The 27,413-nt window shown below is 45.8% G+C and overlaps 1 protein-coding gene, 1 long non-coding RNA gene and 1 other non-coding gene across 4 annotated transcripts in view; 2 read left to right on the plus strand and 1 right to left on the minus strand.

Moving 5' to 3' along the window:
• Positions 1–569: 569 nt before the first annotated feature.
• LOC138803888 (uncharacterized) lies at positions 570–4,932 on the minus strand. The gene is made up of 3 exons (XR_011365083.1): positions 4,676–4,932; positions 2,394–2,609; positions 570–1,055 (listed from the first exon to the last, which is right to left on the minus strand). It is a non-coding gene; the product is annotated as an uncharacterized lncRNA (long non-coding RNA).
• Casp7 (caspase 7) overlaps positions 3,942–27,413 on the plus strand; it is a 31,956-nt gene continuing 8,484 nt past the window's right edge. Inside the window, exons 1-2 of one of the 2 annotated variants that reach the window (XM_069988051.1) lie at positions 3,942–4,073; positions 10,612–10,721. In XM_069988051.1, coding sequence (XP_069844152.1) covers positions 10,612–10,721 — 110 coding nt within the window. In that variant the 5' untranslated portion in view covers positions 3,942–4,073. Of the gene's footprint in view, positions 4,074–4,395; positions 4,465–10,611; positions 10,722–27,413 lie in introns of those variants that run through there. The other variant, XM_069988050.1, reaches the window with a different exon arrangement.
• Positions 26,043–26,149, plus strand: LOC138803989 (U6 spliceosomal RNA). Its single transcript, XR_011365114.1, has one exon. It is a non-coding gene; the product is annotated as a U6 spliceosomal RNA (small nuclear RNA).

Below are 27,413 nucleotides of genomic sequence, written 5' to 3' on the forward strand. Positions count from 1 at the left end.
TTTTAATAAAACAATGAAACAGGGTAGTATCTTTCCAGTAGGATACTAATTGATGACCTTTGACCTCCAAAGCTCTGAAGTATTCCCCTAGGTAGGTTAAAAGAAACCAGTAGTGTTGATATGACAAGGGGACACTACTGGAGAGTGGAGGGTTGGGTTGGGGGCGCAGACTTCACTCTGCATTCAGGGAGAGGGGACTTACAGCAATGACTCCAAGCTCAGCAGACTCCCAGGCTGAAATATGATCCAAGCAGCAAGACTCCAGATGCTTTGCTAGGTACCAGACTTCTCAAGGCCTTACCTGGGAATGGGCAGACCATGTCTCAATAACTACTGAGAATGAGCTACTTCTCAGTCTAAAGGGCTGAGGAATTAAGGTTGATTTCACTGAAGAAAAAAAATCTGCCCAATATTTCCCTGACTAAGGCTGTGATTACAGTCTACATCCACAACACCTGTGAAAACTGGAACGGTTGAAATGGATGATGTTTAACCAGACTTGTGCTGTAACTTCTGCTGCTTCATTGGATGTCAGAAACTGAGAGAAGGAAAAACCCTCTGTAACAAAAAATGGGATAATTTAAGGGACTAAAGGTAAGCACACATGGCTAGGGCAAGCAATCCTCATCTGTCTGACAGATACACTGATGGTGAGTGTTTGACCTGCTCTTTAATACACACTGGGTCATTAAGAAGTACTGTGCACAGACAGAGAATTTCTGTCATTCCTCAAACCTACATCTGGTTTGAGACCACTTGGCAGCAGAAAGTTACTATCTGCTTTGGAGATGAATTTGTGTCTTTGATTTAAGATAGCAGCCTGTAAACATTGCCTATAAGAGATCAGACATCAAATATTTTAAGCTTTGTAAGCCACCGCCAGTCCATACCTGTTGTATCTTTTCTCTTTTCTTATCCTTTAAAAATGTAAGAACCATCCTTAGCTGGTATGCTGTATAAAAAACAGGCCACAGGCAGCCTGTAGGCTGTAGTCTGGAAACCCCTGATCTGAGCAAGCTGCTCACAGGACATCTGGAGCAAGTAGACCTGATGTTCTGTTGCAAAGAGGAAAGGCAAAAGCAGAGAAAAGCTCAGGAATTCATTCAGCCCCATTTGGGCTGGACTTTGACTGTCTACAGTAAAACCTTATTAAAGCTGAACAATAACACCCAACTACTGGGGCTGTCTTGTCCCGGCCCAGGAGACTATGTTACACCTTGAGTGAAGATTTGGGTATATCCACTGCTAAAGTCCACAGAATCAGAACAGAGGCTTTTTCTGGATTAGGAATACATAGATGAATCCATCCCGGTCTGGTCAGAAGAGAGAAAACATATAATAATCTCAACAGGGAAAGGTTAAGATAGCCAGGAACCTGGAATGCTGAGATTGGGTAAAGAGATGAAAACTCTAAGAGAAAAGAGCAATTGTAGATATAATATACTTGAGAATAATGTGTGTATAAAGTTTGCTAGGGCGGCCAAATAAGGTACCACAGGTTCAGATGGCATGAACAACAGAAATTCATTGATTACAGCTCAGGATACTAGACATCCAAGATTAAGACATCAGCACAACTGATGATCTCCTGTGAGGCCTTTCTCTACATGTAGATAGCCATCTTCTCATGGTCTTCATATGGTCTTCTCCGTGTGGGTATCTGGCTCCCTATTTTCCGCTTATAAGGACAATAGTTATATTACATTATAACCCCCTCCATGCCCATGGCCTCATGCTACTTCCTTTGAGACATGATTTCAAAATATAGCTATATTGTAAGGTACTAGGGTTTCAAAATATGAATAATCCACACAACACATTACAATACATCATAACACAACATGACACCAACACAAACAAGCTGTTGCCCTTAGAGCTGACATAAGGGCCCAAGTAAGGGCTCATCACTTCCTTCTCCTATCCCGGCCGGGGTCCAAACCTTGCTGGAGAGAGCATGGTTGTAGATCACCAATTAGCTGAGAAAGTCTACCATGTCAGTAGAACTTGTCAGAAATTAATTTCCCACAGCTTTCTAGGAATCTAGGTCCCAAAAAGAACGTTTCCCAGGAAGGGAAGGCATCTCCATGAAAGTACCCTGCTATAAAACCACCCTACTCAGAGACAAGGCAGCTGCTCACACACTGTACAGGACACAGCATGCAAAGACCCAGGAAGCAAAACTTTGCATCCACCAAGGTTGTTCTCACCCTCTTACAGACAAAGTGTAGCATCAGCCTACTGATTTAAAGGGCTTAGGTAAACATTCTTAGAACAGACAATAAAGGAGGAATTTGCAGATGAGAGGCAACTAACTGATGGCAGATGAAATGTGAATTCCTCCTTAAAGGAAGACAAGGATTATTCCAGGACCCAGAGCTTCCTGCTCATCTTACCTCGTAGAAACCAGCAGGGGTTCAGCAGAGGCCAGATGTTGGGTTTGGCCCTGTGGATGTTGAGAGTGGCCTTTTGATTCATCCTGGGATCTCTTCCTGCAGATGTCTGTGTAAAGTCACAACCTGAATGAAGCATCTCTGTGGATGGCTGGAGAAGCATCAACATAGCACTGGATGAGGTAGGGTACCAGGCAGGTGGGCTTGACAACTTAGCCACTAGAGGGAAAAGGAGAGAAACTACAAAGGTCCCCTCTAAAAGCAGCCACGAGGCCCTCACTGTACTTTGTGCATAACCCACAAAATCCTAGGTTTACAAATGAGATAAATCAGAGATCAACAGCTTTGCTTTACAGGTAGGAGTTTTCATTTCTGAAAAGATTCACAACCTCCTTCCTTCAAAAAGTCAAGTATCTTAGCATATGCAATGGCTCAGCTTACCCTTGTCAAAACATGCCAATAACAGTTTAAAATAAAATCTAGAACAGCCTGCCACATCAGAAATCATACAAATGCCCATGAAAAATATTCAGGATATTCTCAGGAGCCAAGTATTTATGATTCCCTTACACTTACCTGGTCAAGTCTTTCAAACCAAGAAAGTGATGTCCTTACTTGGGGAGAGTTTAGAAACAATTCTGAAGCCTCAGGCCCAAGTGAAAACAAGCAACAAAAAAAAAAAAAAAAGAAAGCAAGCTTTGATGACTGATGCCACACCATGAAGCCTGTACCCTTAATACTCAATGCCTTGGTAGTTCTTAAAAGCAAATGTCTCGCCTGGCACCAGGGGCTACTCAGGAGGTTGAGATTCGAGGATCGCCATTCAAAGCCAGCCAGGGCAAGAAGGTCTGTGAGATTATCTCCAATTAATTAGCAAAAGACTGGAAGTGGAGCTGTGGTTCAAATGGTAGAGCACTAGCCTTGAGCAAGAAAGCCCAGAGACAATGCCCAGGCAGGCCCTGATTTCAAGCCCCAGGACCGACACCACATAAAAGAGAGAGGGAAAGAGAAAAGAAGGGAGGGAGGGAGGGTAGGGAGGGAAGGAGGGAAGGAAGGAAGGAAGGAAGGAAGGAAGGAAGGAAGGAAGGAAGGAAGGAAGGGAGGAAGGAAGGGAGGAAGGGAGGGAGGGAGGGAGGGAGGGGAGGGGAGGGAAGGGAGGGGAAGGCAGGGAGGGAAGGAAGGAAGGAAGGAAGGAAGGAAGGAAGGAAGGAAGGAAGGAAGGAAGGAAGGAAGGAAAGAAGGAAGGAAAGAAGGAAGGAAAGAAGGGAAGGGAGGGGAAGGAAAAATGGTATCAAAACTACTTTCTCTTCTCTTTAACCACATTTAGTGTGAATGAGTTCATGGGGGGGTATCAGAGGCCTCGTGTGTGTGTGTGTGTGTGTGTGTGTGTGTGTGTGTGTGTGTGTGTGTGTGCCCGCGCGCGCGCCTGTGCTGGAGGGATGGGACGGAAACCTCTGGAATTGCCATCTCTCCCCCACTAGGCCTCGCGTCCGCTACTTGACACACGGGGGCGCCCGTCGAATCCGCCTGGCACGGCCCGGCGCCCTCGCCTTTCCCGCGGCGTGGGCGGAGAGGCGCGCGCTGGGCTGCGGGGAAAGTGAAGTTCGCGCCCGGCGTCCGCGCGCCGAGGCTGGGAGGTCGCGAGGCCCCGGCGCCCCCCGAGGGCCGTGGCCTGGGTGGAAGGTGAGCCCGGCGGGGGGCGAGGCAGAACCCCGGGGGGAGGATGCGAAGCGGGGCCGCGGCCGAGGAGGCCGGGGCGGGGACGGGCGCGCGGCGAGCTCCGGGGTGGTGGGTCGCCGACCCCGGGCATCCCCGCGCACCCGGGCGGGCTTCCGGGCCCCGGCGCCGGCGGCCACTCCGCAGCGCGCCGGCCGGGCCGTTCGCGCGCTGCCCTTCGTGCCGGGCGCCCGGCCCCCGAGGGCGGCCCCGCCGATCCCGCCCGGTCCCGACGGCCCCGCCGGCCCCGCCCCGGCGGCCCGGGACTTTTACTTTCGCTTCGGCTCGAGCCGCCCGGACCCTCAGGATGGAGGAGGACCGAGGCCGCCGCGGACGCCGCTCTTCCCCGCCATGCAAGGCACGGTAACGGGGAGGGGGGGGTCCCCCGGCTCCGCTGGCGCGCCGCCCGCCACCGGCTTCCTCCTCGCCCCCGCCCACCCCGCGCGCGCCCTTCCCGCCACGCGCGTCCCCGCGGTCCGCGGCGGCGGCGGCTCCGACGGCGGCGAGAGGACCTCGGAGAGGACCCTCCGCGCCCTCCACCGCTCTCCGTCCAGCCGCCGCCCCCTCACCTGGCCTGGGGTCCTGGCCACCGCACCTTCCAGAATGTGGCCGGGAAGGTGGGGGGGGGGGATGTCCTTGGGTACTGCGGGCCACCACGAGGCCTCAGGATTCCGTCCAGTTCTTGGCCCACCATCTCTGGACTGGCAAGCGGACTCGCTCTCCCTCCGTCCCTCCTCCCTCTCTCTACCTCTCTCCCCTCCCCTTCTCCTCCAGCTCCTCTCTCTCTCTCTCTCTCTCTCTCTCTCTCTCTCTCTCTCTCTCTCTCTCCCTCTCTCCCTCTCTCCCTCTCTCCCTCTCTCCCTCTCTCCCTCTCTCTCTACCTCTCTCCCCTCCCCTTCTCCAGCTCTTCTCTCTCTCTCCTCTCTCTCTCCCTCCCTCCCTCCCTCCTCTCTCTCTCTCCCTCTCTCTACCTCTCTCTCCTCCCCTTCTCCAGCTCTTCTCTCTCCTCTCTCCTCTCTCTCTCCCTCCCTCCCTCCCTCCTCTCTCTCTCTCTCCCTCTCTCTACCTCTCTCCCCTCCCCTTCTCCAACTCCTCTCTCTCTCTCTCCTCTCTCCCTCCCTCCCTCCCTCCTCTCTCTCTATCTCCTCTCTCTCTCCCTCCCTCCTCTCTCTCTCTCCTCTCTCTCTCTCCCTCTCCCTCTCTCCCCTCCCCTTCTTCAGCTCCTCTCTCTCTCCTCTCTCCCTCCTTCCCTCCTCTCTCCCTCCCTCCCTCCTCTCTCTCTCTCCTCTCTCTCTCTCCCTCCCTCCCTCCTCTCTCTCTCCTCTCTCTCTCTCTCTCTCTCTCTCTCTCTCTCTCTCTCTCTCTCTCTCTCTCTCTCTCTCTCTCTCTCTCTCTCTCTCTCCCTCCCCCTCTCTCTCTCCCTCGATGGGAAGGTTGGTGATCCTGGCTGACTTGGTGTATACCTGAAAGGAGAGGGTCTGGCTAGGTGCAGGGCCAAGTTAAGGCTAAGTATGCTTGAGCACTCTCATTGTACCTTTGCTGCAGGTAGCTTGGGCAGGTGACAAACAGGCAGGTGACGCTTGGTCTGTGGACTCTTGACTCCTGATGACTTGGCCACCTTTCACCCTCCCGTTTAGCGTCCTGGTTTTATGGTGAAGTAAAATTGTTCTCAGGTGGGTTGCGCCCAGGCCTTTTCCGTTGAACTACTGGGCGGCTTGATGTAGCCTTGACCTTCACCTACTTGCAGGCTGTTTCCTCCTCCTGACTGCCAGCCTGGGTTTACAGTCCACCTTGGGCAAGCACCTGTGAACTGTGGTTTGGAGGCAGATGGTTACTTGAGCTCTTCCAAGAAATTGAAGTTTATTTCGCAAGATGGGTAAAGTGTCCTGATGGTGCCATGAACCTCCTTGTGTGCCCAGCCCCCTTTACCCTATCAGGGACTACAAGGTTGGGCAGAGGTTATCAGAACATTTTTTTTCTCTTTGAGAAAAGAGAATACATGTCTTTATTTGGGCAAGAAGTGAGGTGTAGATTTGTGATGTCAGTGTGTTTCCCCTGAATAAAGAAAAACAAGTTCAGACAATAGCTGGGAAGTGATTTCCTACCAAGCACTGTAATTCAACTGTGGAAGTCTATTAAGTATGTTTACAAATAAGCACTAATCACTTTTAATCTTTACAAACGATGTTTACATTTTTTGGTAGTACTCAGGTCTTAGTTCAGGATTTTGCTTAGTTCAGGTGTTTGGTTAGCATTCTCTACTACTTGAGCCATGCTCCAGGTACAGCTGAATTTAGATACTTAGATGGCTGGCTCCAGGACTTTCTCCTGCTGCATGCTTATTTGATCCGTGTGTGTGTATGTGTGTGTGTGTGTGTGTGTGTGTGTGTGTGTGTGTGTGTGTGTGTGTGTGTGTGTGTGTGTGTGTGTGTGTGTGTGTGTGTGTGTGTGTGTTGGGGGAAGGGAGGGGGAGAAGGGTATTGGTATTGGGGCTTGAACTCAGGGATTTGTGCTTTCAGTTAGCTTTCAGCTTGCTTGGTCATGGCTAATGCTCTCCCACTTGAGTCACACATTCTGTCCAGTCTTCCCTTTAACCTCTGGATCTCATCTTCCTGAATAGCTATGATTAAAGGTGTGAGCCACCAGAGCATACCTGGTTTTCTTGGCAGTATGGTGAGGATGAAACTAAGTCAAATTCAAGTTCTGACCAAGATGCAGTAACCTTACAGGTTAGACACTTTCACTAGTTACCACCCTGGGCCCCTTGAATGTTTGAAAACATCAAGCACAGCCCAGTAGGAATAAGGAAGGAAGTGAATGGTTAGCTTAATAGATTTAGGAGTCAAGTTCACTACCACTGACTTAGGTGGTTATAGGAAGGCTTCCTGCCACCCCAAAGAGCATGCAGCATTAACCCAGACAGATTCTGTTTCCCTCAAACAGAAGTCCTCATGGTTGATTTATGGAGAGAAAGCCTCCCACCACTGAGCCATAAAAATCAGCCTAATCAGCAAATGGGGTCTTTAAGTTGTCCTTTCTTCAATGGGACATTAAAATGTTTGATGACTACACATTGCTCTACTGCCTCATACCCTCTCTGTTTCCCCTTCCAGATCTCAGGGAAGGTGTTTCATTTCTGAAAACTTTGATTACTTTGGGGCTCCTTGAGGTCCCCTGTATGGCATGATCAGTTGCCCTCAGTACTTGTCCCATAGTTACAGTTTGATTTTTGTGCCATCTTTTGTCAAGATCTGTGCCCTAGCATGGCAGGATCAGGTTACTTTGCTTGCAGGTGTGTACCTGGCCCCTAGCAAAGGCTTGGGGCATTGAACTTCTGGGAAATAGTCATTGAATGAAGAAGACTTTCCAAAATTCTAAGATGTTCCAACAATGTTAAAAACAAACATTTGATTTTTATAGAGCCATTAGGCTTGAAGTTCTAAAAAAAAAAAAAAAAAACTGGGCTCCAGTGGCTCCCACTTGTAATCCTAGCTACTTAGGAGGCTGAGATTTCAGGGTCTGAAGATTGTAAGACTCTTATCTCCAATTAACCACCCCAAACCCAGAAGTGGAGCTGTGGCTCAAGTGATAGGGTACTAGCCTTGAGCAGAAAAGCTCAGTGACACCTGCCAGACCTTGAGTTCAAGCCCCAGGACTGGCACATGCGCGCGTGCGCGCGCGCACACACACACACACAGACACAGACACAACCCCACAACACTGTTTAGATATCACTGACATCCTAGCTACTCAGGAGGCTCAGAGCTGAGGGTCACGGTTTAAAGCCAGCCATGAGTAGACAAATCTGTGAGACTCTTAAACTCCAGTTAACCAGCAAAAAGCCAGAGGTGGACATGCGGCTAAAGTGATAGAATGCCAGTCTTGAGCAAAAAACCAATTGGGAGCCAGTACACACACACACACACACACACACACACACACACACACACACACACACACACACACACACACACACACACACACACACACACACATACAAAAGAGATATAATTGACATATAGAAAGCTGTGCATATTTAATATATACATCTTAAATATAAATGTATATATACCTGTAAAATATCACTACCACATATCTGTTACCTCCTAAAGTGTCTTATGGTTCTCTTGATTATTATTGGGGAGTAGGAAAGAACATTTAACATAGTTAAGTGTTAATATACAGTATGCTAGCCATAGGCATGTGCTATTAAGAAGATCTCCAGAATGTATTTATAACTGAAATTTTGACCCCTTCGACTATCACTCCTCCATTTTCCTCTCCCAGTGTCGTTTTTGTGGCCAGTGTTCTATGGCATGATGAAGGCCGAAACCTTCTCTTCTGCTGTGATACATACACATCCTGTCTGTCTTTAGTGATCACTTTGTTTTTTTGGGGGGGGGGTCCAGTCGTGGGCCTGAACTCTGGGCCTGGGCGCTGTCCCTCAGCTCTTCAGCTCAAGGCTAGTACCATTTGAGCCACAGCGCCACTTCCGGCTTTTTTCTTTTTTTTGCTTATGTGGTGCTGAGGAATCGAACCCAGGGCCTCAGGCATGCAAGGCAAGCGCTCTACCACTGAGCCACCTTCCCAGCCCCATCACTTTGTTTTTATCATCACACGTCCTACATTAATTTTAGCAAGAAGGGCCAAGATTTGCTGCTACTTGAAGTTAGAGTCTTTCTTTTTTTCTGGTAGATTTTGTAATACTTGTACTTTAGAAAATACTCAAGTAAATGGTTAGCTGATTGCAATCCTCTTTGAAGGTAAGGCAGTCTCTTTGAAGGAGATAGAATGAAAATGGCTATGGGTGGGTGGTCTGCATGCCTGGTCTTATACTTATCTTCTCCATAGATGGGGTTATCTCTAGTTTGTGGGGGGAAAAACATTTTGGGGCCTAATATGAAAAAAAGATCTTCCTCCCAGTTAGATCTTGCCTCCCACGTTGGTGGTGGCAACAAGAGGGGCTTGTGATATACAGAAATGAGATGACCCTGTGACTTCTCATAGCCACCGTGGAGACGTGGCCTCTGGCCCCTCTTCCTTTTTGATTCTCTTGCCAATGCCTGCCTCTCCCTTAGGTGAGCTGGAATGACTACAAGTCCATGGACTTGCTTTCATAGACTAGCTTTTCTGAGGTAGATTCCTGCTTCTATACTTCCAAAAGTCACGAGTTGTGCTGTGGGGCTCAAGATGTTCTATAAAATAGATGCCTTCTTAGCTGGGCGCAGGTGGCTCATGATGGTAATCCTAGCTATTTGGGAAGAGGCTGAGATCTGAAGATCACTGTTTGAAGCCAGTCCAGGCAGGCAAGTCAAGAGAGACTCATCACCACTAAACCAGCAAAAGCCAGAAGTGGAGGTGTGGCTCAAATGGTAGAGTACTAACTGGAAGAAATAAAGCTAAGCAAAGAATGTGAGGCCCTGAGTTCAAATACCAGTACACACACACACACAGATGCCTTCTTATTTTCTATCCCCTTTGGAGCCCTAGCGTTTGTACAGAACTACACCTTTTCATCTGTGGCTTCTGAGAGACATCTCTTAGGTAGAAATTGGAGAGGTTTCACTTTGCTGCTGAAAGAAGATTCCTGACTCCTGCACGAGGAAAGAAACAGGTTTTAGTTTGTAAGAAATGATTTGAATATTAGCTCTCTTTGGGCCAGCTGAATCATGTTCAGCTAAATTCTGTCCTATTTGAATATTCACTTTTCCTAGCCTTTTACTTAGTTAATACTCTTCAGTAAATACCCCTGTGAGCCCAATGTTTCTACCATATAAGATGAATTTACATTTTGCAGAAGCCAAGTGTTTTTTACTGTACCAGTACATAAGATGAATTGAGGGCTAGGTTGGAAATGGACAACAACCAGGTTGTAAATATTCTTGACTTGCCCTTAATACTTCACCCTGCTTTCAGAGAAGACATGGACTTCGATGAAGTTACATGAATGGCCCTGGTTGTGTTCCAGTAGAACCTTAGTCACCAAAAAAAAGGTGATGGGCCACAGTTTGCAACAACTTTTCAGGAACCTACAGATAATGAGAACCTGCTGAAGGTTCCTGAGCAGGAAAATCCTGTAATGGCAGTCCATTTTAGAGGAACCATTTCCAAAGTCAACTGAAACAGAAAGAGTGCTCAATGAAAGCTTGCTACTCCTTTCGAGTTATGTTTGAGCCACTCAAGCCAGGATTTAGGGAGAACTTTCTGGTTGTTACTTTGACAGAGCTTCCAGAGCCTAATACACACACTGCACATTTCACAGATTTGTGGGTGCTGAGTTAGAAGCTCTATGAGACCTTTGCTTTCTACACTGCTACATGTGTACTCATTCTCTGGCATGAGGTTATGTTTGGCCCTCACATATTTAAATATATGAGTGGGGTAGAAACTCTAGAACTTAAATACAGAAGGCTTATCCATGTTGATATGTTAATAGCATTTAAAAGCATCACGAAGCCAGCAGTGCCACTGAATCCCAGCTTTGTGGTTTGCTTTTCCTTCTTAGATGGCAGATGACCAGAACCACATGGAGAAACAGGCAGCCGGGGATTCTGTGAGTCCAGATGCAGTTGATGCAAAGCCAGACCGGTCCTCATTCGTAGCAAAACTGTTAAGGTAAGTTTACTTCCGATGTCGATCTCAGCCTGCCACACCTCTGTTGTCTCCACTCACCTGTGCAAAGGTAGCGTTGGGGGATGGAGGCCTCTACAGGACCTTGCCAGCTGAAAAATGACTGCACTGGATTCCCAGTGTGCGTCCTCTGGGTTCCAGGACAAGCTGAGGAGTGGGGGAACCATACTGTGCGGATCTTCTGCCCATAAGCTGTGTGTCCAGGGACAGTTTCCAGGAATGAGGGCTATTTTCATCAGAGATGACTTGCAGAGCAAAGCTGGGGCCTGCTGCCACCACTTGGCACTAAGCTTGGCTAGAAGGCAGAATAAAGAGGTGTTAGGATGACCAGCTTCCACCTACGCCTTCAGACACATCCCACAGGTGTATGATGACAACAGCATCTCTTGTCCAGTGGCTCCACCTTTCCCTTTCTGGAGTCTGAAGTAACTGGTTTGGGATGTCCCCTCACAGACCACCAGAGACCACGATCAATGCAAACAGCAAAGAGTCGTTTATTGCAAGCTCGAGCTTTGTCCTCTGCGCACTCGGTAACCGGTGACGCTAAGAAGCCCTGAGCACAAAATTAGCACAGCTTTTATAGTATTAAACAAATTCACAAGTTCAGGGGGTTTTCACACAAGCAAGTTCACAAGTTCAGGGGGTTTAAGTCCACCCTGACTGCACTTCCCTTTTTCTGATGGAACACTGGGCAACTGTTCTGTTCCTTAAGGGTGGACAGGGTTGGTGGCAACCTGCGGTTTTTCCGAGAACTATTTTTCTCTTTGGCAGCACAGCTTTCCTTGGGGGTTTACTCTGAGGGCAGCACATCTCAGGGGGCTTGATCTTAAAATGGAGTTACTTTAGCTCTTCAGAGTCCACTTCTACAGTTCCCGATTTTATAGTCCATGCCCTGTAATCCTAGCTACTTAGGCCAAGCTCTGAGGATTGAGGTTTGAAAGCCAGCTAGGGCACAGGTATGTGAAAGGTCCTTATCTTCAATTAATCAGCAACAAAACAGAAGTGGAGGTATGGTTCAAGTGGTAGAGTGCTAGCCTTGAGTAAAAAAGCTAAGAGAATGTGGGCCTGAGTTTAAAAAAAACATTCACAATTTTACATTTAATAATTATTATGGCTTCATTTATTAAACTTCGATATGCCAGCTTGGAATTACTATATTTTGTCCACATAATCCCAGAACATGGCTCTCTTGTTATCAAGATTTGACTTGGAGGGAAACAGAAGTGTTAAGAGGCTTAATAGCTTGCTGATGACTGTCAAAAAATCAAAGAGCTGAGAGTAGACTTTAAACAGCACCAGCATCACATTTCATGTAAGGATTCATCCTTTCTATTTAAAAAGAAGAGGGCTACAGAGGTATAGAGGAGCCTTGTACCTCCCCCTTAACCTTGACCAGCCATGGCTGGGCAGTGAATGAGTTTCCTGACAGGAAGCAGTAGCCATCCCTGGGTCAGAAGCATTAGACTTCACCATACAATAGTCCCAGCCCTCTCTTTATCCACAGTTTTGCTTTTTGAGTTTCCAGTTACCCATGGGCTACTATGACTTAAAAATATTACATGGAAAATTCTAGAAATAGTTCATAGGTTTTGAACCGCAGTCCATTCTGAGGAGTATGATGAACTCTTTGACCATCTGGCTTTGTCCCATCTGGGATGTGAAGCAGCGTTTGTCTAAGTTCATTACTAGCTGTCTCAGTTTATGGCAGCATCTGTCCAGGTATGGCAAAGCTTATGCCCAGGTCACCCGTACCTTATGTAATTATGGCCCCAAAGTGTAAAATGATAAGGCTAGAGAAGTCATGCAATACTTCTTTAAATGAGAAACTAATGAAGATAGAGAAAAATCTTGTGCTGCGGTATAAGAATAGATCATCTATCTGTGAAATTGGGAAGAAGAGGAAACAATTTTTGCTAGGTATGCTGTCACAATCTCACCCTGCCTAAGCTTGTCCTCCGTGTGTGTGTGTGTGTGTGTGTGTGTGTGTGTGTGTGTGTGTGTGTGTGTGTGTGTGTGTGTGTGTGATAATTGCTTTGTTGCAATGGAAAGGCATGAGGTCAGGTCATAGATGGGCTTTCAGACAGCCATTGGAGTCTGGGATCTTGTGCCCCACAGGTAAGAAGGCACCACTGTCCATCCTCAGACATGCCCACCCAGGAGAGACACAGCAGGAAATAAAAGTAGAGATTAGAGAGTGCTCCCTAGCAGTGCTTCAGAGAGGAAGAGTTGATAGCAAGAGGCAGTCTAGTTCCCTGCAAACATTCCCCCCTCCCATGCAAAAGAGAAGAAACCCTGGGGCCATATTGTCACAGACAAGATTTGGAATAGGGGGAGGGTTTCTAACACATGGAACTTGAATTCCATTGGTTGCCATTGAGGGTCAAGAATATCCAATGAAATGACCCAAAAATGTAGCTCTAACTCCTGGGCATGTTCACAAACCAAGAGGTAAATTGGTTCAGGCTGATACTACACCATGTAGAGCCAAGCTTCTTAGAGCAAAGGCCTCCAACTTCTTGATGTAGAACTAAGCCCAGCCTTGTATAGTTACATGCATAGTGGCATCAGAATTTTTAAAGATACTTTCAAATAATATAATAATATTTTCATTTTTCCCATTCTTTTGTGAGTATTTAGGTTAAGTAAATGGCTTCTCAGTGAAAGAGAAAGTTATTATTTGACAATCATTTCAAAAAGTTTAGTAAAATCAGAAACAATATAAAGGAATGCTGTGTTGTAAACACTGACATTTAAAACTCATTTCTTTAAATATATCCAGTGATGGAAATCCATTACCCATTAAAAAAAAGCCATGACATTACCTGACTTATGAAACTGTAACCCTTCTATACATCATCTTATACTAACAATTTTAAAAAAGACATGAAAGCTCTGAATGAACAACCAGATTTTTTTAGAGGGGACTTGAACTCTGATGTCTCACGCCTTCACTTAGCTTTTTTTGATCCAGGCTGGTGCTCTGCCACTTGAGTCACACCTTACCCTTTTGCTAGCTAATTGGAGCTAAGCGTCTCATGGATTTCTCAATCTGGATGAGCTTCAAACTATGATCCTTAGATCTCAGCCTTCTGAATAGCCAGAATTACAGGGATTAGTCATGGCATCTAACTAACAACAAGAATTTCCATGATTTTTACATCCATAAACTGTTTTTTCTTCCTATTTTATACCCCCTTACAGTTTATTCTGATACAATAGATTTAATTGGGTTTATTGTTCACTTCATTATACAACTATGAATATATATGAAGGCATTCTTTCAGATATCAATAATGTTATAAGAAACTTCTTAGACAAAGTTTCTATTTCAGTTATTATTAATTCATAGTTGATCTAAGCAACTATATGATAATAAATCTTAGAATTATTAAATTCATTACTCATCAAAATAATTCTTAAGTAGAAACAATTCCATTGGGTGGGTTTTCAAAAAGTTTCGCAATGGAAGTGGCGCTGTAGCTCAAGTGGTAGAGCGCTTGCCTTGAGTTGAAGAGCTGAGGGACAACGCCCAGGCCCAGAGTTCAAGCCCCACGACCGACAAAAAAAAAAAAAAAAAAAGTTTCGCAATAATTGAACAAATAACCCTGATTGCTGGAATAAGAAAAAGTTAAAAATATTGTTTCTTTTCCCTACATTTTGTGTTTAGAGACAAAAGCACTGAAAAATATAAAGGCACAGAAACACTTATGGGATGGTAGGAATTTTGTTATGGTCATATCACTTAATTCTTGAAGTTTTTCTGAGCTCTGTGCCACAAACAACAACTCAGTTAAGTGCTTCTTCCATGAAGTTGAAAGTAAAGATTTGGAACTTGCCAGGCACCCATGACTCACAGTGTAATCCTTAGCTACTCAGGAGGCTAAGATCTGAGGATTCTGCTTCAAAGCCAGCCTGGACAGAAAAGTATATGAGATGCAAAAGACCACAAGTGGAGGTATGACTCAAGTGGTAGAGCACCAGCCTTGAGGGAAAAACCTAAGGGAAAGGGCCCAGGCCCTGAGTTTTAAGCCCTGACACTGACATTGAAAAAAATAAAAAGATAGTACCTGAATTACAAAAGGAGTGTTGTTCGACCTTTGGAATTTTGTATTGTTTTGTTTTAGTTTCTGGAAAGTACCCTGAAAAGACAGTACCAAAATCCCCACCCCTCTCAAATTGTTGCCTGTTCTCCTTTTACTTAGAGACAAACTGGTGTAACTTAAACTATTCCCCCAAAAAAGATCATTAAAGAAGCATGAGTCATTCTTAATTCGTATATCAAAATCTTGCAGCTGCCAGTGTAGAGCATACATTTATGGGAACTGCTGTATTATGTATTTGGCAAAGTCAGCTTGCCAGATAGGTTACTCCCAACCCCCACCAGACTTGCTCCCTGTCAAAAGGTCTCGTACCATTTTCAACTTCAATAAATGTCTTATTAGGTGTCTTGCGACAATCATCATGTTTCACAATTCTAAAATCTAGTTCTTGGATGGATGGATGGATGGATAGATGGAAGGAAGGATGGGAGGGAGGGAAGGAGGACCTGGGGAAAGAAAGAATACCAAATTTAGCCCTATTGTTGATTGCTCTCACAGAACTCTAGCACTACAGAGATAAAATCTTCTAGAACTATCAAGGGAAAAAGGAAACAAGGCCATTAAATGCAATCTGTCATCCTCATTCATCCTATAAGGCCTGGATCTCTATGTATATTCAATACTTTTCAATATTTAACTGGATTTGGAATTGCAAGTACACCCCACCCCCTAGCCCCCACCCCACCTATTTCTAACACCAGACCTCACTCTTCTCAGACTGTTGTCTACCTGGAAGAATTACCACAGTCTCTGATCCCAAGAACCTTACAGATATGGCAGTTTACTTGACTTTTTGGTAGATGATGTAGGTGAAGATCTGGTAGGTGAGTCTGCCTTCCTTTCATTCAGTTGAGAAAGTGAATGGGAAGTAGTGTCTCAGAAGCACTTTTAAGACAAAAACACACAAATGGAAGCTAGGGATCTAACCATTTATTTGTTCCTTTGAGACTGTTGGTTGTATGCAGCCTTTGGGAATCTTGGAGAGCCTTGCTTGACGACCACAGCCCTAAGCCCTAGTTTGCCTAATGAGGCCCATCTATGCCTCTGCCTTTGGAAGCTCTGTTTGCAGGAAGGTAAATATACTTGGCTCATGAGTGTTCTGGCTCACTCTGCCTTTCCTCTAGCAGGACTGGTGTTGACATCAGATTTCATGTTATCAAAATAAGGACGCAGTATCCTTACAAAAAAATTTAAACTAAATGTCATTTTCTGAAGCTCTTAGTTTAGTTGCATGAAATGTAAGGCAAGATTGATGAATTATTAAACAGTATTGAGCTGTAATGAATGCCAGTTAAAGATTTTATCCTTCTAGGTTGTAAAATATTGTTTATTTTCTCTAACTTCAAGCTTCTGATGCTGTAATTGAATTCAATAATACATTAATCACCTGCCAGGAGGAAGGCAATTTAAATATAATTCCATTAGGATTTGTGACTTAGCCTTAAAATTTAGACTTTCCTTCTTTTTTTGTTTTTACTCAAAAGTTTTTCATCTACTGAAGTACCACCAGCTTTAAAGTCAGTCACTTGAGATGCCATTTTTTGATCAGCAATTCATTGTTTCTTTTATTCATTGGATAGTCAGTAAGCAGGAGTGGGTAAAGTCCTTTACACTGAGTAGAGACTGTGATTGATTAGTGGCTGAGCTGGGATTCCAATCCTCTCCATTTGCTTTTCAAAGGGAGCTGTCTGCCTCCACCCCCAGGCTCTGTGTTGGGGGCGGGGGCAGCAATGAATCACTGGCATTTATGTGAGAGAAAAGAAAGGCAGAAGTGGACAGGTGATGGAGGCCATTAGAATCACCCCTAAGGACTGCAGAAGTCCTTACCGGGAAGGGCCGCCAGCTGGGGCCGCCCTCCCAGGTGATGGTGGGTTTGATAAAGTAGGACTTTGGAAGTGGGAACAACTGGGTTTTGTGTCCGGGTAGAAGGACAGACTGAAGAAGAGGGGATGAGGAAATGGCACCTGGGCCTGTCTGTACACCACCAGAGGTAATGCATTTAGTGTGGTCAAAGCAGAGAGAAGAAGGGTCCCGTGTCACACGCAGCCCCTTGGCCCGTACTACACCCTTCACTTTAACCTCTGTCCTCCAAGGGTTCTAACCAGGATCTTTTAGGTTGCTGAAGTGGAACCCCTTGGGGTGGCCTGAAGGCAGCTTCAGGAGTTTGATTGTATCCTATACAACTGGGAGGTGCAGGGATCACTTCCCAATCCTTCTCTGTCTTAGGTCATTATGCATCCCCTCATCAGAAGCCTGGGTGGCACCTCTGGATGTCAGGCATCTTCCCCCTGGGTCCATCCCAGTCCCTTATCTAAGGTGCTCAGGGTTATCATCAGTGAGTCATTCGTGCCTCTCACCTGTCCCTAATTAAAGACCAGACTGCTGGCCTGCCCTCTCCTGGAACATCAGGGATTCTAGGAAACTGAAAGAAACCCTCTTTCCAGGGAAGGGACTCTGGCCCCAGGTCCACAACCTCAGACTGTCTTGGTCTTTTGCCTCACGGCCACTAGATGGCAGGACCACATCGTTTTATTCCAGTGCATGGACTGCATAATTGAGGTGGCGCTTTACTTTCTAAAAAATAATGTGTATGAAAATGGTTTTCTGATTTCCTGGTTATGAAAAAAACATGTAGAAACACAAAATAGAACAAAAGAAAATTACTCAAGGTAATTTAAAATGAATAAAGTAGGCTTTAAAACAACTATTTAGAGGAAATTAGTAGATGGGGCAATCAGAGAGGAAATCAGTCTGCAGTCAGTACAAACCACATTTTATAGCACAAAGTCTTGTGCCCACTAGACCCTAAAGGGACATCTTTTTCTTCTTCTCTTCTCTCCCTCCTTCCCCTCTCTGTCCCTCTCCCTCTCTCTCTTCCTCTTTCCTTTCCCTCGCTTCCTCTCTTTCTCTTGTAGTACCGGGGATTTTGATTCAGGGCTTTAGGATTGTTAAGCAAGCTCTATCACTTGAGCCATATCCCAGCCCTTTACTTTTCATTTCCTTTTTAGGTAAGCTTTCCCTGGGTTGGTTTTGAATCTTGATCTCATATCTCAGCCTCTTGAACAACAAAGATCACAGATGTACAGCAAACTACAAGATAAAAGTAGCTGTGGACTATCTACAATTTTCACCCACTGTCCAGAAACATAAAGTCAAGTTTCTCCTGAATGCCTACAGAAAATAATCACTGATTGCCTAGGAAAGAAAAGGAAGGAATTGGGGGAAGATTTGGAAGTTGAGTTGTCAAAGAAAGGACAGAGGGGGCGCTAGAGGAAGGGCAGCGCGTAAGGGCCACAGCAGGGATAGAAATGAGGGTCCAGACAGGCTTCACCTGGAGACTACCAGATGGGTCTCCATGGCACCAAGTGCTGGGCCACTGGAGGTCCAGGCCCCAGAGAAGCTGCCCAGCAGCCTGGAAGACATTCTGTCCTATGACCGTTTAGCTATGAAACCAGAGGCTCCTGTGTGAGCTATGCCCAAGGTCAGAAGTCAAGAAAAGAAAAGCAGCAAAAAGATTTCACACCATCTCAGGTGTCTCTGGCAGTATGGGGACTTGTGTGTCTCTGCTGAGGGGGACTGCTGACCTTTGCTGGTCCCTTCGGGGGAGGGAAGGACGAAAGGCTCCGTCTCAAAATCTGAGGCGGCGGCTTGGATTCTCTTTGGCATAGACTTTGCTTTGCAGCCCTTGTCTCCAGAAGCGTATCTAATAAATGCCACTAGATTATAATTCTCTCTCTGGGACTGCTACCTCCATCCGTGGGTCTTGTGTAAGAGATCTCTATTTTTATAATTACTAGTCAGATCTGCCGCTGCCTTCCTTTTGCACAAGGGAAAGTATGTGAGACTAGAGGCTTTGGAATTAGGGACAAGAATGAAGAGGCCAGAGCTTTACTCATTTCAAAGGATGTGCTCCACATTGATGGTGATGCATCCACTGAAGGAGGCGAGGCTTGAACTCCTGAGAAAATACGAACATGAAGTTATTCATACCCAGGGTATTTACTTTTCAGTATAGGACTCTTCACATTCAGTCTCCAGGACACTGAAGGCCTTCTCTCAGTTTTGTTTAGGAAGAAGCATAACGGTTGAAGGCCGTGTTGGAATTAGTGAAGAGATCACATGAAATGACAAATGAAGCCAGGCATTGCTGGCTCAAACCTAGCTACTCAGGAGGCTAAGATCTGAGGATAACAGTTCAAAGCCAACCTGGGCAGGGAAGTCCATGAGACTCTTATCCTCAATGAAGTATCCAAAAAAAAAAAAAAAAAGCCAGAAATGGAAGTATGGCTCAAGTGGTAGAGTGCCAGCCTTGAGCAACAAAGCTAAAAGATAATGCCCAAAACCCTAAGTTCAAGCCACAGTAGTGGTACACAAATAAGTAATGGTGGAGGTGGAGTGAAATCTTACAACCCCATCTCAGATTCTGTCCCTGCCTCTCACTCACGAGGCAAGGGACAGTGAGAAGCCTGCCTCAGTTTCCTCATCTGCAAAATGGGGCTGTTAATTCTCATACTTCACTTAAGTGAGAATGAAGTAAAGGTACTGTCAACTTCCCCTAGTACCAAATGTACTCAGATGAGGAAGAAATCATAGATTTATGATGTTAAACCTATGACAACCCCTTAAAAGGTAATCTTTCCCACATGAAAAGTCAGCCCAGAGAGGTAAAACGTCTAACCCATAGATAACCAGCAGGGCCGAATGAAGACACAGGCCTGTCTTGGGGTCCAGTGCTCACATCTTTATGTCAAGTGCCCTCCACAGCTGTTCACCTACATCAATCCATCAACAGAGCAGTTTTTTTTTCTTCTTCCAAGTGGGTCTGCAGATCGAATTCTTCATCTGCATTGTCTTTTGTGCCTCACTTCAGCGGACGGGTAGAACACAGACAGCTGCTGCATCTGAGCTGGCAGTGACCCTCCACGAAGAGGGACCACAGGCCATGGAAACGGGCCACCCAGCTCAGGAACTGGAGGCTGAAGCTTCTGCTAGGTAGAATATTTCCAAGTATTTCAGGTTCTGGAACTATAGAAGGAAAATTAACTCTGTGATGAAAAGAGAAGGTAAGGAAGGGGAGGTGAGTCAGGTTTTCATAGTGTCTTAGCCCCATTTCTTTTGCAATAACAGGATATGCAAGACTGGGTCATTTATAAAGAACAGGCTTGTTTTGGCTCATGGTACTAGAGGCTAAGAAGTCCAAAAGTGAGGTCTTTGGACTGCTTCAATTTATGTCAGGAGACAGAAGGGCAAGGGGATATATGAGGTGGGGTGCAGGGGTAGAAAGCATCACTGGAACAACCCACTCTGGAGAGAACTCTCAAGGAAATCCTGCCCCTGGAGAACCACACTAATGCATCCTTGAGGGTTCTGTCCCGTGCCATGGTCACCTCTTAGTGATTCCATCACCTCTCAGTACCATTACACTAGCAAGTTTGTTTCCGTATGAGTTTGAGCAGGGACAAGCTACATCCAAGCAAGAGCATACAGGCCTAAAAATGTAAACCACCACTGAGCTGAATGCCGATGGCTCACGCCTGTCATCTTAGCTACTCAAGAGACAGAGGATCATGGTTCAAAGCAGCCTGGACAGAAACATAGATGACATTGTTATCTCCATTTAACTAGCAAAAATTTGGAAGGTGTGGCTCAAGTGGTAGAGAACCAACCTTGAGCAGACAAAGCCCAGTGATGATAGGGGCCCTGAGTTCCAGCCCTAGTGTTGGGGATGGGGGAGCAGGACACTAATAGAGAACAATTAAGTCTAGTAATAGAGGAATATGCTGAGCATACAATCTGTTGCTTCTCTAATGAACAGGCGATCTCAAGTAGGAAATTACAGCTTGGCATTACTTGTTTAAACCCCAGCTCGCCAGCCTTCTCTCTGGCAAGGGACTCTGCTGCAAGGGAGCATCAGCGTGTGAGAAGGAGTAAAGGATGAAGTAGTTAGAGATGATGCTATCTGCCCCATCTTCTGCACCTGAGCTCAGCCACAATCCAGACAACTCCTCGAGTCTCCCACTCACTCTTTCAGGCTATTTAAAGAGAACCTAGCTCCTTACTTCTCCTAAATGATTTTTAAGATTTAATCCTTTGTTAGCAAAACGTCGTTTTGCAAGCGGAGTTTCAGAGAAAAATGTGGAGAGCTAATTGTTTTTCTTGTTCACAGAGCTGAGGATGGCAAGTGACCGAGAGGACCGCCCAGGGCGGCAGGTGCGGTCACCTCACTTCAGCTCTGCGGTTTGCACTGGCTACGACCCTCCCTCGGGAAATGGTGAAAAGCATGGTTATTTGCTTGCTTATGTGTCGTGCTTGATGTGTGCACATTTTCCTTGTTGCCTTTGGAGGGTTGGGAAGGGAAGCAGTAACAGCACTTGGATCATTCCCTGTATGCAAAACCACAGAGAAATGTTTATCCACTTCTTCTAAAAAGTAATCCTAACTACTGAGGAGGCTGAGATCTGAAGATCATGGTTCAAAGCCAGCCCAGGCAGGAAAGTCCATGAGACTCTTATCTCCAATAAACCACTAGAAAACCGGAAGTGGCGCTGTGGCTCAAGCGGTAGAGCACTCACCTTGAGCTGAAGAGCACAGGGACAGCGCCCAAGCCCAGAGTTCAAGCCCCATGATGGACAAAAAAAAAAAAAAATAAGCACCCTTCTGGGGTGCTTTTCTATGCACTGCTAATTTGAGTACCTATAGAAGGAACAAATCAGATTTGTATGGTGGCACATGCCTGTAATCCTAGAAGTTGCAGAGAGAAAGCTGATGGATTATGAGTTCAAGACCAGCCTGGTATATTTAATGAGTTCTGGGGTTAGCCTGAGATGAATAGCAAGATCTGGTCTCTGTAAAACAGAAGCAAAAACAAAACTTCAAAGCCAAAAACCACTCTAATGAACTGTTTAGTTTCCTATCAACTTACCATCTGTTTTTGTTCATTTCGTTGCTATGGTCTTATGTATTTGCCACCCACACGGGTACTATTATACAACCTTTTGAGGATGGACACTTGGGTAGGTTGGCCTTGTGTGCACACTTATCGTGTGAATGGTTTCTGCTGTTCCTACTCAGCCTCTTGGCTGAGCCATACACACGTCCTTTCCAGTGTTTCACTCTTGAAGATCTACTGCTGGCTATATGTGTTGTGGAAGTCTATCTTTCCTCCTTTTGGACCCCATCCCCCTAGAATGCTTTCCACAGGGAGCTGTGGGGGATAGGAGGGGGGGCTCCATGTAGAGACTGGCTATTTCTGCCCGTCAGCAGAGAAGGGGAGGCCAGTGTGACCTTCCCAGCAGAGTTTGAATGGTCCTATGGAAAACTCCAGTGTGGAACTCACTGCTGATTCAGTCACGGGCCTCCAGGGCATGCCAGCCCATGCCAGTCTCCCATCCTCTGCTGAGCTCCGAGCATGCTGAGTTTCTACTACTACAGAGAAGAGGGTAACTCCCTCCCTGTGGTCTCAGGGCGAAGCCTGCTCCTGCTACAGAGGGGGCTGCTTCCGGATGGAGACTCCAGGTATTTCTCTCTTCTCTCTTTCCCTTCCTGTCCTGCTCCAGGCCTGTGTATGTTATGTACAGTCTTGTGGGGATGCCCTCTGTTGAAACCATGAATGAATCACTCCAAAAATATTTAGACAAAGCAGCTACAAAAACCAGAGCTCTTGATGCAGATGAACGGCCCCAGGGAGGTGTGTACCCACTGGTGGTGTGTTTACTGCTTACTGAGGAATGTCTACAAACAGACGGAGTGGCTGGGATGCCAAGCCATGAGAGGGCTTTAGAAAAGAAATAGGAGTGGGTTTGCATGCTTCTCTTCTCTTCCAAATATAGAAAGGCGTAATTCACGTTTCCAGCAGCCCCAGGGATCTGTAAGAGGATAAAATTGGTATTTATCTACTCCAGTGATGGGGAAAATTATACCGGCACCCAGAGTGGATTGTAAAAAGCCCATTGTGTACTTCCTGAGGTTTGCCAAGTCCTCATCAAGTGGGCAGAATATTTTTATCCTGCAATGTTGTCTAGGGCAAGTGACTGTAGATTCTTCATATAAATAACCCACAAAGCTGGGTTGTCTGTGTTGACTCCTGACTTGGTTGTAGTGAAAATGTCTGAGCTGGCCTCACCGTGTGAGATGGTAGATTGTAAGAAATGGCTGTCTACCTGTGAAGTTAGGAGGATGTGCTTCATGCTGTGTGTTGCTGGCAGAGTCCAGCACATCTGAAAGCATCTGAGCAGTGAAGGTAATGGGATTTGCCTGAATTCCTAGAGGCAGCAGGGAGGGAGAGGAAGAGTGGGGTTAGGCATCAATGCCTTCTACCTGCCCTGAGAATTACCTTTCTTTCCATCCCATCTTAATGTACACGTACCCACGCTTTGTAAGTCACTTCACCAGCAGAGTGTAGTATGCTGCCATCTTGCTTGTCTGGCCCTAAGACAGTGATTTAGTGGCCAGATTTAAATATTTTTTTCATCTTCAGCCAATTGTGGAACACTCAAGCTTTTAAGAGGATTTAGCACTTTGAATTCACTGGTCTGATTTAGCATGGACTTTGCTCTTTGTGACAGCCTCCAAAACAGGAATCCTGTGTTTCTTTCAAGCAAAATAATCTTGGAGAAAGTCTTGGGGGATGTTAAAAAAAGGCCAAGATAAATATTAGTTATCTGCAGAGAATTAACAAAGGGAGAGGAAATGAGAGGCAGGCCTGGCCTAGACAGTAGCCTAGAAAGTGTGATAATGGCTGTTAACTCCCTTTTGTAAAACCCAGGACTTAAAATAATCACATACCTGACTGGTCTGAATTTAAAAAAATACTTTCTCCACTGTTTGTGCTGTTTGATTTCTTTGTTTTAGTGCTTGAACTCAGCCTTTCACTCTCATTTGGCTTTTCACTCAAAGCTGGTACTCTACCATTTGAGCCATACCTCCACGTCTGGCTTTTTGCTGGTTAATTGGAAATTATGTCTTATGGATATTTCTGCCTGAACTAGCTTTGAGTCACAATCCTCAGATCACAGCCTTCTGAGTAGCTAGGCTTACAGGCCTGAGCCACTGGCACTCAGCTGCCTGTACCATTTGAAAGACTCTGGACTCGAGAGACGCTTAGTGTGCATTTCTTTTCCCCTGCCCCACGGGGTCTTTGTCCTATGTTCCCGCATCTTCTACAGAAAGGTTGGTCATATGGACCTGGGGTGGGGACAGCCACCTTTACAAAATCTTGTCTCTGGGGATGATGGTTAGCTGATGAAGTTTCTAATCTGGATCTTTGAAAGCTTCTTAAGTCCCTTCTTAGCCCCTACTGTCCCACCTGGCTTCTGGGGGACCCCTTGGGATCTTGTCAGAGCTTTGGAATGCTGCCATTTTGCTGCAGTGAGCTAATTAATTAGCTTTCCCCCTCCCCTGGGCCCCGTTCTACATCCAATAGCAGCTCATTACCTAGAGTTCCGCTGGGCTCCAACAGCTGATTTTTAGTGAGACTTCTTTTCAGTGGCTGGAAACAGGGTATAAAGCCTATACCCTCCTAAATCCTTTCAGCAGGAAGGGGACTCCAGGCAATGTGTCACAGAGGAGGGGGCTTCAGTGGTGACATCAGCCACAATGACACATCCTAGGATCCTGTTCGAGGTGGTATTAAAAGTAACTGGTGTAACTGGGTTTGCTATCAGGGTTGGGTCCTCTGTGCAGGGTTCAGGGTTTATGAATTAGACCCATGACCACCCTGTACCTGCAATGATACCCGGGGAAGCACTGGTGTGCTGTGATTTCTGAAATACAGCATGTCTGACCTGCCGGTCCAGGGGCCGAGAGGCTGAGACGTGTGGAGGGGTGCCAATCCAGTGCCATCACCTGGTACTCTGCCCTGTCACCAGGAAAGTGGTACCCTCACTTGTTCTTCTCTCATTGCCTCCACAGAGAGGCAAGGAGAAAGGGACATTAATGTAAGACCAGAAGTCAGTTTCCTTCTCACTTTGTGACCCTGAAGCCTGAGGCTGTAACTCTAATGCTTGCAGCAGGGTAAAAGTATGATCCTAGGCAGCTACTCCTTCGCCTCCTCTGAAGCCTGAAGCTCCCTGGCAACTCTCAGGTCTGCAGAGTGTGTGTCCAGTTAGACTGGGGGTTACTTGGGGTGTATACCTATTGTATTTCCTCAGCTGAAGTGCTCGTTATTCATTCACGAAGTATGCCTGAGTGAGCTTCTGAGCTGAGAAGCAGCAGGGAACTAATCCAAATCCTGCCTTCACAGTTTCCCATTAGCCAGGTATAGTGATGCAGCCCTGTAGTTCCAGCTACAGGGAGGCTGAGGGAAGAGGATTTCTTGAATCTAGCAGTCAAGGTCAGCTTGGGCAAGATAGCAAGACCTCATGTAAAAGAAGGTAATTAGTTACTATTAATTTAAACATAATTTATCTTCTAACGAGAGATGGACATGCCTGTAATTTAGGTCAGGTGATACAACGTAATTTACATGCTAAAGGGACAACAGGACAGAGTATGTGGCAGACTCAGTTTCTGGATTCTCACTCAAAACAGAATAGCTCTATGTAGTAAGTTTCAGTCCTCCTCCCCTCCTTGCTTTTCTAGTCATTTTGCCTTTCATTTGTCCCTTCAGTTATATACCTGCTGGAGGCTGATCCTTTGCTAGCCCCAAACCAGCTCCTCTGGGCTTCTGGGCAAGGTAAATGCACTGGAATTGAATTGGTGATCCCTTGCTAATACATACCCGTGGTCTGGGAAGGCTTAGGTTTAACACAAAGCCGCTTCGGTTAGAAGGAACCATTAATATTGACTGACACAAATCCCCCAAAGAGGAAGCAGATATCAAGTTCACTTTGAAAGAAGAAAGGTCAGTTAGGGGCAAGCTTAGGGCAAAGCAATTGCCCTTACCACCCTTTGGAGATGTTTACCAGATGAAAGAATCATATTTCACGTACAGTGTCAGGTCTTTTCATAACTGCAGACAGTGCCCTCTTTCAAGTGTGTGTAGCATTATTCCGTAGTTGTGTTTCTTTTTAAAACCAAATTAACAAAGCATAATTCACATTAAAAACAATGAATTCATTTTCCAAGTTCTAATGGAAGCAGTGTGGTTTGAATTGTCATGTGACTTAGCTCCAAGCTTGTTCTTATATAAGACCCTTGATACTCTTCTTTTCTTCTGCACATCTCTGAGGAGGCGGTAATGACTGTACTTTCAAAAGTCCGTGGCTTGTGTCTCACTTCGGCAGCAATATACTAAAGTTTGGAGTGATACAGAGAAGATTAGCATGACCCCTGTGCAAAGATGACATGCAAAATCATGATATATTCCATATTTAGTTTACAGGTTTTTTTAAAGTCATTATTTTGTGGGATGCTGGTGACTCACACCTGGAATTCTTGCTACCCAGAAGCCTCAGATCTGAGGATCACGATTCAAAGCCAGCATGAGCAAGGAAGTCTGATACCCTTAGCTCTAGTTAACCAGCAAAAAGCCAGGGGGCCCAAGTGGCAGAGAACCAACCTTGAGTGAAAAAAATCTAAGGGACAGTGTCCAAGCTATGATTTCAAAGCCCCCCAGTACTGGCACAAAACCAACCAACCCCATAGCTTGTTTGTTACTTGGTCTTTATTGCAGAACATAAAAGTTGATTTTTATCTTTTCAGAGGCTGTAGAGCATATTTTTTTTTTACAATTTTTTTTTTTTTGATCAGTCATGGGGCTTGAACTCTGGGCCTGGGTGTGCTCTTCAGCTCAAGGCGAGTGCTCTACCGCTTGAGCCACAACGCCACCTCTGGTTTTCTAGTAGTTTATTGGAGATAACAGTCTCACAGACTTTCCTGCTGGGCTGGCTTTGAACTGCGATCCTCAGATCTCAGCCTCCTGAGTAGCTAGGATTACAGGCGTGAGCCACCAGCGCCCGGCTTTTTTTTTTTTTTTTTAAGCAGGTTTCCTTAGGAATTTTTCCTGCATGCCTTTGATCATATTCACCCTTTCCCCTCTGCTGGACCCTGTAATCATCTTTGTTAGCGTCAGTAGGACTTGACAGGTAGCAATGTCTGTGAGGCATGTCTATACAGAAACACATACGTCATCCCAAAATGGGAGGCACTCCACGGGAAGGGTACCCCGCTGCCATCCTACCCCTACATCGCTGTGACAGTCACAGTACCCATGGCATGCCCCTGCATATATCTATCATATACCTGTCATCCTAGCTATAGCAAGAAGCAAAAAAATAGAAGGATCAGGTTAGCCTCCACAAAAAAAGTAAGACTCTATCTCAAAATTAACCAGAGCAAAAGGGGCTGGAAGTGTGAATCAAGAGGAATGCCTGACTAACAATCATGAAGCCCTGAGTTCAAAATCCAGTACAGTCAGTCAATCAATCAATCAATGGAGGTCATATTGAAATAGAAATTTGACAAGATGGAAAAGACAGATAGTGCTGGTCTGTAATCAGGACAACAACAGTGGGAAGAGGAAAGAGAAATATCACTTCCTTTCAGAGATTCTGAGACACTTCCATGGATTAAAATCAAGGAAGACCCAGGGCATGGTTCAAGGACACTTACCTGGTGAGCTTACCCTGAGTTCAATTCC

Source organism: Dipodomys merriami, unplaced genomic scaffold (assembly GCF_024711535.1).
Source record: "Dipodomys merriami isolate MVZ:Mamm:240054 unplaced genomic scaffold, mDipMer1.0.p SCAF_35, whole genome shotgun sequence".
In the NCBI taxonomy this organism is placed as follows: Eukaryota; Metazoa; Chordata; class Mammalia; order Rodentia; family Heteromyidae; genus Dipodomys; species Dipodomys merriami.